Source organism: Schistocerca cancellata, chromosome 1 (assembly GCF_023864275.1).
Source record: "Schistocerca cancellata isolate TAMUIC-IGC-003103 chromosome 1, iqSchCanc2.1, whole genome shotgun sequence".
Taxonomy (NCBI): Eukaryota; Metazoa; Arthropoda; class Insecta; order Orthoptera; family Acrididae; genus Schistocerca; species Schistocerca cancellata.
Genome location: NC_064626.1, coordinates 411,063,620 through 411,076,273, shown reverse-complemented (window position 1 = coordinate 411,076,273; position 12,654 = coordinate 411,063,620). Strand labels below are relative to the sequence as shown.

Here is a 12,654-nt window from a genome sequence, read left to right as displayed (position 1 = left end):
GAAGAGTTTCAACCTAAAGGCAGAAGGCCGTATCTTAAAACATTTCATATAAAATTCGGCTCAAGGCCCCTATAAAGAATAACAATCTCATGTCTTAAGCGCAAGACAAAAACATTAATTTAAGAGATATCAACACTCGGCTGAAGGTCACATATCTAGGCTTAAGGCCTAGACAAGGAGTTTCAATTTAAAAGGCAGATGGCCTTATCTTGAAAACATCTCATGTAAAATTCGGCTGAAGGCCTCATATAAAGGAATAACAATCTCATGGCTTAAGGGCAAGACAAAGACATTAATTTAAGAGCTACTGATACTCGGCTGAAGGCCACACATCAACCAAATAACTAAAACCCAAACAGGGAAATTACTATGTAACACACAAGGAACGGCGCTCAGAAGTTTCCAAGGGTCGGCCTGAGATTGTTAACACGCCCGTTTAGGTGAGACAGGCAGCCTGTCCAACGACTTCTTAAACTGAAGGCAACCCAACCGACAGACAGCCAACCAACCGACCAATCAACAAGATCAGTTCCGCTCCACCCAACCAGCAAAACGACCACAAGATTTCAATACAATGACACACAGAATACTGGCGCCCACAACTACCAACAACACCTCAGCTGTCGAACTACACGCCACGCTGAGGAAAATACACTGCCGAAAATTACGTCAACGACCAGGGCAGATAACCGGAACGTCAATGGCCACAAGGCTAAAATATCGCTGGTCAACTACAATAACAGGGAATAAATTAAGTTAAATTCCACAGGAAGACGGCTGTAATCTAAGCCAACTTGAATAAACATACTTTGCTGCTCGCCGGAATGTCCCAAAAGCGACAAGCAGGATCAAACAAAGAAATGTAAACAGTTGACGCTCGATAGTAGGTTAAGTGACGACACAACTTTCATGTCCAAGATCGGTGGGCGACGAACTTCGTAGCACTCGCAAGCAGCACCTCATTCTCCAAGCGCGCGTGCACACCGCCAGCGCCCCGGCCAGTGTTCGTGCGACGGAGACATCCTTGCTGCTCCACGCCAACCGACCGAGTGGTCACACACCGTCCAGTTGGAAACTATATCCGCCACACCAAAGATAGTACAACAGTACTAGCATCGATACACGCTGCTGCTGCCCCTCACAGAGAGGACAGCAACATTATCACGATAACCGCAGGAGAAATAAAACCACAGGACTGCAACCAAGGTTTAACCCAAGGTCTACCTTACGCTATTCATGTTACCACTCTATACCTCAGGTCTACCTTATGCAATTCATGTTACCACTCTATGCCTCAGGGATATTTCCTAACGTTAAATATGCCGTAATAAAGCCAGCTAAGAAACTTGGGATCAGCTGGTCTTTCTCCACAACTGTTGACTAAAAATCAAAACTAGTATGGGACAATCTCCATTCTATCTGTTTACTTCCGAATATGCAACATGGGAAAAGCATAGGCAGTCTTCATACTTCCGTTTTCTTCCCACTACTCTGCCAAAGTTTCCATTCTTGTCAAGTGTGGTGATAATTTTTCTGTGCAGACAGATTATGTACAGACAGGTGCTCAATAAAAATTGTGGTTCTACGACTATTTTCTGTTTTCTTTTTTTCTTTTTTTTTTTGCTATGAGTGTCTAACTTTATACTTCATTTTATCAACAGGTGCTGGTATGTGATATAGAAATATTATTGAGCTAACAATATGTTACTAAATACTTTCCAACAAAAGAAGATGTTTCCTGTATGAAACTGTAGCAGAGCCTAAGATTAGTTGAAGTTGCGTTCACTATACAAGTACATAGAAGACAATATATATAGGAATACAATTAGTTACTTTCATTCTCTAATTAATGAGAATCTTGTAGTTGGTATGCATAAAACAGGTCTTTGCGAAATTTGACTATTTCTTCTACACTACTGAAGACTTGTCCTTGGAACAATGTCTTTTATCACTGTTTGATAATTACCACAAACATGTGCATGATAACACCTGAACAGCTGCAGAGGCACTAAATTTTAACTTACAATCAACTATTACTTCATTATATGGCTGTCAGATCTGTTGCTGGATCAAAATGTGTAATTTCAACAGTATTTCTTCAAGGCAACCACTAGATGTCAGCAAGTGATTGCTACTCATCACTACTGGAAATAAGAAACTGCTGGAGCAGTTGCTGCTTGCCTATAGCTAGTAGCAGCCACCACCTGATGATATTGAGCAGATGCCTCGAAGAAATGTTGTGGGAATTACAAAGCATATCTCCTGATGTGACAGAAACAAGAGCCGTATTCTGAACAGATCTGCCAGGAAAGCATAAACACTCACAACTCTTATTTCACTGAAGTACTAAGCTACTAGACAGAAGTCAACCACATAGCAAATTTATGTGAGAGAATACTGAAAAGCAAATGTTATCATCCAGTCTGGTTAAAGTTTGTGTATTTAAATGTACTGTTCCACTATTGGTTAAATGTTGCAAACATCTTTTTGTAAGATAAGGTGAAACTATGTTGTCAAATTAAAATAAAAGATAAAAAGAATTGCTCTCAGAAACTTTTATTAAATTAAATAATTATGTCCTTGACATTTTTCAGAGACTTCAGATTTTAATTTATCTATTCAAAATTTATTTAAAAATGTTAATAATAATTTCATAAATTTCAGAAATACATCTCATATATATATTCTGTTACATACTTTTTCATTTTAACATTTAGCAGGGAAATGATTTTTGACAATTTATTATGAGAAGATTGAGGGGAATAACTAAAAAGGATAATCAGCATCTCATAAGTAAACTCATTAGATATTCATATTAAAGCTTTAGATATTATACCTATCATTATGCACTGGACATTGACATATGAAACAAAGGCTCAGTATGAAGAGAAAAAGTACTTGTTATTGTAATACTGCTGATAATGACTCACATTCACTCTGACTACACGTCTTATAAAAAACCTGTTGTACAAATAACTATGCTACTTCTTATAATTTTATATACCTAATGTTTGGCAGTCTTGAGCATTCCTAAACCTATGTCAGATTAAAATTTACCTGGCAACAACTTTTATGGAAAAAATGCCATGTTAGTGAGCGAGTGATATTATGTTATATGTGTGGCAAACAATGCATGAGATGATGTACTCCATACCTATATTGTAAGTACAAATAAAAATATAGACATGGGTAGTTCATTTATCTTCAGGAAATCATCCATTGAATTACAAAATAAATATATATGAGTGTTTAAAAGTGCAGTATTTAACTTTTAACATTTATTACATTACACTGAGGCGGAAAAGGAATTTTCATTAAAAATACTACATTTACACAACGAAAAAATACATTTATCAGCAATACAAAGGGTGAAGCTAGAACCAGAATCATTTAAACAATTTGCTCCTATTTAAATACTTTGAAACTGATACAGTTTTAAAATTAGCAGTATTAGGAAAGACTAAGAAACTTCTGGAACTTCCTTTTGTTTTCCTGTCTTGCAAAACTGTCACAGTCTCGAAATTCTACTTACAATTACACACGCATTTCAGTTCGCTTGTATAACAGAGTCATCTCACCCTATTTCTTTTTTTTGTGATTGATACACAGAAGTAGATTGTTAGTATCCCCTGTGTAAGTCTACATTTTCTGTCTTCATCATGTTTATTACACAAAATGTAGGTTAGGGGAAGTAAGATGTATCTGCTAAGAACAGGATGTCAGTATTGTTTATTAGACTGGTTGTGAAGAGAAAGCAGGTAAACAATTTCAGCCATTCAATTAGACATTATATATATTTTTTAAGTGGGATATAATGAAGCAAGAAAGGGAGCATTTTCTTAAAAGTATGTAGTTAATGATTTTGGTAGAGTTTTCTAACTATTTCTTTAAATTGTTGAGTCACAAGAAATGAAATTAAAGTATAAAGCTTTTTCTATAGGTAATTTCACACCAATGTACCCTGGTGATACAACAGCTAACATATAGGTAATTAGGGGATAATATGTATCACATGAAATTTTATCTTTATCATGGCAACAGCCAATATACAGGTTGTATAGTAGTCTTACATGATTCTGCATCACATATAACAAAGACCTAGTGAGAAAGATTAATAGTAATATTCATAATACAGTGCTCTAAGAATTACCGAAAAAGTCAACAGTTCATGAGAAGTGAAGTGCAAGGTAAAAGAAAGAAAGACAAATAAAAGTACAGTGACTTAATGAAGAATTAAAATTGAATATGTTAATTATGAGGGTAAATATATTGGTACATTTCCACTGTGTAAAAACCAGTACCCCCATACAGTTTACAAAATTCATTTTATGTTACAGTTTAACACTAGTTATTCCCTAAACATGAGAAATACAGAACATACAAATGTTCAGAAACCATTTCTTGAAAATTCAGGCTAAGCTACTGGTACTGTTTGATTACTTTATGATATGGCACTAAAAGGATCTACAATTATACAACATCTTGTAGACACCATTTACAGTGAAGTCTCTATAATAATGCTGTTTGCACATTTGTTCTATCAAGAGTTTTTGTGGAGCTACAGTGACCTATGAAAGATATTCCACAAACCTATGAAAGATGTGTACGCAGTTTACTATGTTGTTGCTGAAGAGTCAGTTAATTAAATGTCAAAATACAACTGAGCATTTTATGATAAACCACAGATTATGGTAATGGACTTACCAAATTTATTACATTGTTCTTTCAAGTGCTTATTCTTGAGCATGTTGGTTTGCTGATGTGCGATTTCTACTTATAAACAATGAGGGCATATTAAATATTTGTTTCTTATACAATTTCTTCTACAAGAAAACAACATGTGTCGTAAATTAAAGACACAAATGTTCATGAGCAAGCAATACTTCATGTATACAAATACCACATATTTTCTGCCATCCTCAACACAGATTATAATTAGTATAAATGTCAAAAATATTTGTGCAACATGCAACTAAGTTTAGAATTTAAATCCATAATACTCTTACTATTCTGCCAACAAGAAACGGAATGCAGCTGCCATTGGAAAACTATTAATAAAAGCAATGGTAAATGCAACAGCACATTTGCTTTAGCAGAGATCTGTTCTTCGCTTTCTTCATTTTCAGTCCTGCAAATCACTTACTGTAGCTCTAAAAATTTTTTGTAATGTGTTTAACAATAATGCTCAATGAAAATTTTGTTAACCTTACTGAAAGTCTCTTATTTTCTTGTACGTGCAAACAAGAAAAATCTCTGTCCTTTCGAACAATTATACTTCTCAATATCCCTTTCACAAAAGTGTCGGAAAATAATCATTTATATTCATAAGGGTAATATGCGACTTGAGCAAGTGAGAGAATTCCAAGTTTCACTTTTTAATTTATACACCATAAGGTGAAATCATGCCTCTCTTGTAGATTTCCAGTCTTATTCGTTGGTTGTCGCATGCCATTGGTCATACCAGATCGACGGATCCACTGGGTGAGATACGATTATTAATTAGAGGAGATGATTGTACTTGAGCAATTCAATATTATGGGACGGCTGTAATTGTCATCAGGACTTGTTAAAATGAACCAAGCAAAATGATATAGAACAAATATCACTAAACTTCATCCTCTGCTATCAATGAACAAAGACTATATCTTATACAGCATTAGACGCTTAGATAACACCAGTTGTGCAGCTATTACAGTAGAGGGGCTTCCTGTCGAAACCTTAGCATTGGAGTAGCTGAGTGGACGTTTTAAGACTTGTTCATAGTTTTGAAATGCTTAGCCGAAACACATAAAAGGACATTGATGTGAATAAAGTTATTTTCATTTGGTATTTCAACATTTTGTACATATGTTGTCTGAGAAGACCTGCCATCAAAAACATTTTGGCACTGCGTTCTTCATCGTAACTGTATTAGAGCTACACAAACAGCTTTATGAATATTTACTAGGACACATATCATAACAGTGACTCAGAGTCAATTAATGTTTCTATATTACTAGGGAAGTACACAAAAAGGAAGGAGGACTCTACATTTCTTTAAAACGTCATGAACGAATCCTCAAGCTGGTGCAGAAACGGGAGGAAGCAAGCTGCACCCACAGTCTACCAGAACATCGGTTTCTGCGTGGAAGAGGCGTTGCGAGGGGAACAAGCTGCACTTTCGTCACACAGTACTAGCACTACAAACCTACTTGCTTGTTTTGGCACGGTACCACACAGCAATCACTTCCTAACGGCTACGACAGACATAGGCGCACCGTTGTTTAGATAGCCACTGTTGACAGCAACCAGACACTAAGCAATCGTGGCCCGAAATCAACCGACTTACACGAGCTTAAGCGGCCCAGAACCAGAGACTCATCTTTCATGCCTTGGTGAATGAACAATAGTCTCCATCATTTAGTAGTTTCTGATAACAAACTAAATATCTGTTTGTAAATGAAATCCCTATATTTTGTTTCTGGAAATCATAACACAGAAAACAGCAGTTTTGGTAGACTGCTGAAATGTCATTCCTAATTTGGCAAGAAAATATATCTTTAGAAGACGTTCTAGTTTATGTCGCTCACTTATATTGATTTTCAGAACCGAAGTTCCCACAGGAACACATGCCCATTGTGATGGTTAATGATCGTGTGTGCGTACGCGGGCGCGCTTGTGTGTGTGTGTGTGTGTGTGTTTGTGTTTTAACGGCGAAGTGCTTAGTGCTGTGTATTTGTCAAAAGACTGAAACAGTGTTGCAGCTTGTGAACTATAAACGTTTCGTGTATATGAATGGTGTGGAACATGTGCAGTGGTAGTAATCACTTGTAGAAAGGGTTTGGTTATGCATAGACGTCGCACTATACTGGGAACAAACATAAAGTTTAACGTTGACAATTGTAATTTTTGGTAAGATGATAAAATTCTTGAGGAATATAGAACCCGATTTCCATGTAGTGGAAAGGCACCGAGGCAAGCAGTTATGCTATGTGTTTCATGCTTCACGTAATAAGATGCTCAACGATACACGGACATTGACGAAAACCGGAAAAAAGTGGAAGACAAATTCAGCTGCGTCACAATTTTCTAGAGTTGTTTCGATGCAGAAGTGCATGACTGGCTATATTAGAGCTACATAAGCAGCTTTCTGCATCTTCACTAGGAAAAATATCATCCCAGTGACTCATTTGAGTTGCTGTTTGGAGTACCTCTAGGGTGGCATGCGCTGATGATTAATACCATAATACGGATGTTCCGGGGTTAGGAAAACATAAAAGATCTGAAGAATAACGCTCCACCAGTATACACAAACATTATTTCAGTATCTCGGAATCCTGCGAGGGTACACATCACAGGTCAGTGTTACGTTAGATTTATGGGTTCCTTATTACAGGTACCAGTAAGTACACAGAACGATGTTTGTTCAAAGTAGCAAAACCTGCAGGACGGATGAACTGTTTGCGAATTTAAATTCAGTGCGTGGGCTACGTTATGTGAGGAATCATATGATTGTCTCTGCTTCCCTTATGCTGTATAGTGGCGGCAGCGTGACCATACTGTCAAAATTTCGGTAGCCTTCTATCCTAGTTTCCCACGCAGCGCTAACGCAACACAAACGCGGAGAAAAATGTAATGGCAAATTGCTGCGAACAGCACGGAAGAAAAGAAGACTATATCGGCAGATAACTGCTCGTGTCCTTCAGACTATTTGTACTGGGTCATGCCGCAGACCCTGGCAAGCATAAATTAAGGATCCTTTTGCACGAGCGACTTTCTGGTCAAATGCGGCTACTCATACTGGGTGCGTGTCAAGTACCTGCGTGTAAAACAGTCGCCACCCACGCTGCGAGTCAGTCACTGACGTCAGTGATCAACAGATGGTGGCGAGTGTAGAATTCTGAAGTCCTGAGTATGCTGAATACTCCGCACGCGCAAAACAGGAGGCGGCCTGCCAACGTCAGTAGCTACCCACCTCTGGCCACGCTCACCCATGCTATAGAAACAGATATAGTCCTTTGGTGTTTTCTCAATCTTTATGTGACTGTTTGCTTCGTTTTCGCGATACAAAGCGCAGGTTACATGACGATTTGATATTTTATATTACGAATATCCTCATAAAAGACGGACTAAGATCTGATACGAGAAAAAGACAGATTGTAACATAAACGTAATGGCCGAATGGAAATTGTTTCACGAGTGAATAAGTCAGCCCTATTGAAGCAGAAAAGAACGTTGGATACTGTTTGTCACTCAAAGGAAAATATGGCATAAAGAATAAACTAAAAATGCTCTATTTACTGCCTTTTAAATATTGTTTAATGCGTTTGATTGTATTTTTCTTCGAGAAAATAAGTGCTAATGTTCTGTTCACACTTTTCCTAACAGTGTTCCTTCAATTTTCAGCAGGGTCAAGGACTTAGCGTACATCTTTGACAAGAATGTTCACTACGGTGATTGGTTATTAACGAACTCTACTGTTATTCCTAATTCCTTAATGGTGTTGGTATACACCAATTTTTTAAAGGACAGTCCCTCATAACCATACTTTCACAGCAGATGGCACTCGGAACACACGCTATTTTGGCGCCCGACGTCTAAACAGGTGGGACCAGTCGTGACAGTGGAGTCTTAGTACAGGAATACGGCGCCCGTTTCCACGAGCAGTCGGTAGGGACTAGGAAACCGCTCGCGTAAAACGCACTGTTGAGACTCGACCATAAAGCTGAGTGAGCGGTCCCCTCAGGAAGGCCGGGGGCAGGCAGCGACGAGGCGCAGGTTGTCCGGGCGCAGCACGTTGCAGGCGAGCGCGGCGCAGAAGGCGGCGCCGAGCAGCGCCAGCGCCGCCACGCGGACGGCGAGCCGCGGCCAGCCGGCGCCGAAGGCGGGCGGCTCGAGGGCGCCCGGCTTGGGCTGCGCGCGGAACGCCACGAGCCCCAGCAGCAGGCCGGCGAGCGCGCCCGCCGCGTGCGCCGCCCAGCAGATGCGCGGGCCCTTGTTGCCCGTCGCGTAGTGGTGGTGCAGCGAGAAGCCCACGTCCGCCAGCAGCAGCACCGCCACCGACACGCCGCGGTACACCTTGTAGCGCAGCGCCCGGTAGTTCTGCAACACGTTGCCACAACAGTTCGTAATGCAGCAGAACAGGGCACACGGAACCACTCCTCACATATCGAACATTGCAGTACTGTCACGTGATGTTTACGCGAAGTTATACAGGGTGAAAAGTATTTGTAGGGGAAATCAAAACAAATATTTTTCCCTAATGTCATTTTTTCCTATGAGGATTATTTAAACCGGTGGAGGCCGTATTACGATCTTCAGTTGTAGGCAACTGCTGTTCACCAGTGTAGTAGCGCATTGTCTCTCCCTACTAATGGGGCGATACACCTGGAGTGAGTACACTGATATGGTTGGTGCGTACTACGTAGCGCACCACAACCGACGAGCTGCACAGCGGGTTTATCAACAACAATATCCTAATCGCCCATACGATGGCCTTTTTTCATTCTAATATTCACAGAGTTACAGCTATCCCTCTTGCACCAGATGCGGTACAAACTGAACTGGTCACACTTGAGAATATTGCTATAAATAATGGCTATAGGCCTCAGTTGGTAAGACAGATGTATAACAAGAAAATAAATAAAAATAATATTACGTCTTCCACCCTAGGGGATGCGTTAGATGACAAACAAGTGGCAACGATATCTATCCCTTACATAGGCAATATAAGTTATAAATTGGGGCGTTAACTCAGAGACCATAATTTCAGAGTCTCCTATTCTACTAATAATAGTTTACATAGGAATTTAATCCACTCCTTTCACAATAAGAGCGATAAACTTTCCCAATCAGGAGTATATAAAATTACATGCTGGGATTGTCCAAAATTTTACATCGGGCAAACGGGACGAGCTCTGTGTCTCAGGTATAAAGAGCATATTCCTACTAGAAGCGGTGACGGTACTAAGGGCTCTACTTATGTGGAACACCTTGTGCAAACGGCTCATGCGCCGAGCCCTCTAGTTAATATCGAGTTACTTCATGCCGAGGTTAAAGGGCTTAAAACTGGATGTTTTGGAAGAAATGCACATCTTTAAGCATCTGCAACATGATAAAGACAATATCCTTAACGACCAATTCCTACTAAGAAACAGAAATTTCTTTGAAGGTTTCGCACCTTTAATTTCTTCATCATACTTGTAAATCTGATGATCTGGGGATTTTCACATGCGTGCGCTGATTGGAGAGCGCGGTTGGTCAAGCTGTTCATCTTTTTTTCCTCATTTTCCTTTTACGATGAAGGTGATTTTAGCCCGTTGAATGCCGGCCGGTGTGGCCGTGTGGTTCTAAGCGCGTCAGTTTGGAACCGCGTGACCGCTACGGTCGCAGGTTCGAATTCTGCCTTGGGCATGGATGTGTGTCATGTCCTTAGGTTAGTTAGGTTTAAGTAGGTCTAAGTTCTAGGGGACTGATGACCTCAGTAGTTAAGTCCCATAGTGCTCAGAGCCATTTGAACCTCCAGCCCGTTGAACACCTCACGTTTTATCCCTATATCTTTATTACCACGGCGTCTTTAGATTACGTCCCATCATCCCCTCCCCCCCCCTCCCCAGGCTAACTACTGGCTTTAGCAATAGTTTTTAAGAGTTCCTCCTGTTGTCATAGGTAGCTTCATATATGTTTCTTTCATAGCATAAGCAACCGTGTGCGATTATTTTTAGGTTTCATCTTCTCTTTAGCTCGTCACTTATTCTATCCATTCTATTTTTTGATATACGTTGATCCACGGTTGGGAATATATGGGCTATTTAGCCCCGACCCATGTATAAACTTTCTCGTATTCGTATGCGCATGCGCATTCAAGTAACTTCCCTTGTCTTGCGCATGTGCATAGGTGGCGGGTCGGGCTTGTAAGTGAGCGACCATTTGTAGCTGCAGTTTATGGCGGGTCATGGCCCATCGAACATAGGCTGGTGTGAGGTGGAGCGTACACCATTAAGTTAAGTAGTGGTTTTGACTTTGTACATACGTACTGTTTGTGTTTTCCTTTTTTCCGTTTAAAAGAACACCATAGCTATACATTTATAATCATTGACAAAGGTCTTCTTAGGCACTTCTGGGTTTTATTGTTCTGAAGATGGTGTGATTTTCTCCGCCGAAACCTAGGTTAACACTAGGCGCTTTTTTCGCAATCGAGGGGGGGTTTCTAGTTTTTTAATATAGTTTTTTTTAATAATGTAAGAACAGTCCTTCGAGAGCAACTGTTCCGTCCATTTCACTTACAGCGTGTCCACAACCTGGAACCAGTTGATTATCCACCCAGAGCACAGTTTTCGCAGTGGTACCTGTAACAGTGTGAAATGCATCCTACATTTCCATCCTCTGCATTGTTTACCGATGAAGCAACGTTCGGGCGTGATGGAGTCTTCAACACGCACAATTCGCATGTTTATAGTGAGGATAACCCAAATGCCACAGTTACTAGCGCTCATCAAGTGCCGTTCTTCGTTAATGTGTGGGTCGGTGTTGTTGGGGACTGTTTAATTGAGTCGTATCTGCTACCCAGGCCATTAAATGGCAGGCACTATTACAATTTCCTCGCCAGAGCATTGCCAGAATTGCTGGAAGACGTCCCGATCCCTACAAGACAGCGTATGTGGTTCCAGCATGACGGGGCGCCGGCACATTTCAGTCGTCGTATGATTCCTGGACCGACAGTTCGCAGAAACGTGCATTGGCAGAGGTGGTCCTGTACCATGGCCTGCTCGATCCCCAGATATGTCCCCTCTGGACTTTTTGTGTGGGGAGAGACGCGCAACCTTCTTTACGCAACTCCTGTTGCGTCAGAAGAGGATGTGGTCGCCCGGATAGTAGCAACAGCAGGAACAATTGAGGATACTCCTGGGGTTTTTGCCCGTGTCAGCCAGAACATGATCCGACGGTGTAACCTTTGTTTACGTGTCAATGGAGGCGTTTTTGAAAATCTACTGTAATTGAAATTGGGTTGTGTTAATGTGTTGTCTCTTGGTCATAAAAAAATGGAAGAGTGTTTGTTGGTTTCATTAATTTGCCGCCAGAGAAATCTTCCTCTACCGGTTTAAATACCCCTCATTGGAAAAAAATGACATTAGGGAAAAGTATTTGTTTTGATGTCCCCTACAACATTCCAGGGGTCGTCGGCTTAAATACTTTTCACCCTGTATAAGCGTAGCGATTTAAATTGTACCTTTGCTAGCTTATTGTATCTATGAAAAGTACACTACTGGCCATTAAAATTGCTGCACCAAGAAGAAATGCAGATGATAAACGGATATTCATTGAACAAAGATATTATACTATAACTGACATGTGATTACATTTTCACGCAATTTGGATGCATAGATCCTGAGAAATCAGTACCCAGAACAACCACCTCTGACGGTAATAACGGCCTTGATAGGCCTGGGCATTGAGTCAAACAGAGCTTGGATGGCGTGTACAGGTACAGCTGCCCATGCAGCTTCAACACGAAACCACAGTTCATCAAGAGTAGTGACTGGCGTATTGTGACGAGCCAGTTGCTCGGCCACCATTGACCAGACGTTTTCAATTGGTGAGAAATCTGGAGAATGTGCTGGCCAGGGCAGCAGTCAAACATTTTCTGTATCCAGAAAGGCCCGTACAGGACCTGCA

The 12,654-nt window shown here is 40.5% G+C and overlaps 1 protein-coding gene across 1 annotated transcript in view; it reads right to left on the bottom strand.

Annotated features, from left to right (window-relative positions):
* Positions 1–3,613: 3,613 nt before the first annotated feature.
* LOC126179985 (protein rhomboid-like) overlaps positions 3,614–12,654 on the bottom strand; it is a gene marked incomplete at its 5' end in the record, with an annotated part of 199,265 nt that continues 190,224 nt past the window's right edge. The window contains one exon of the mRNA XM_049924661.1: positions 3,614–9,081. Coding sequence (XP_049780618.1) covers positions 8,722–9,081 — 360 coding nt within the window. The remainder of the gene's footprint in view (positions 9,082–12,654) is intronic.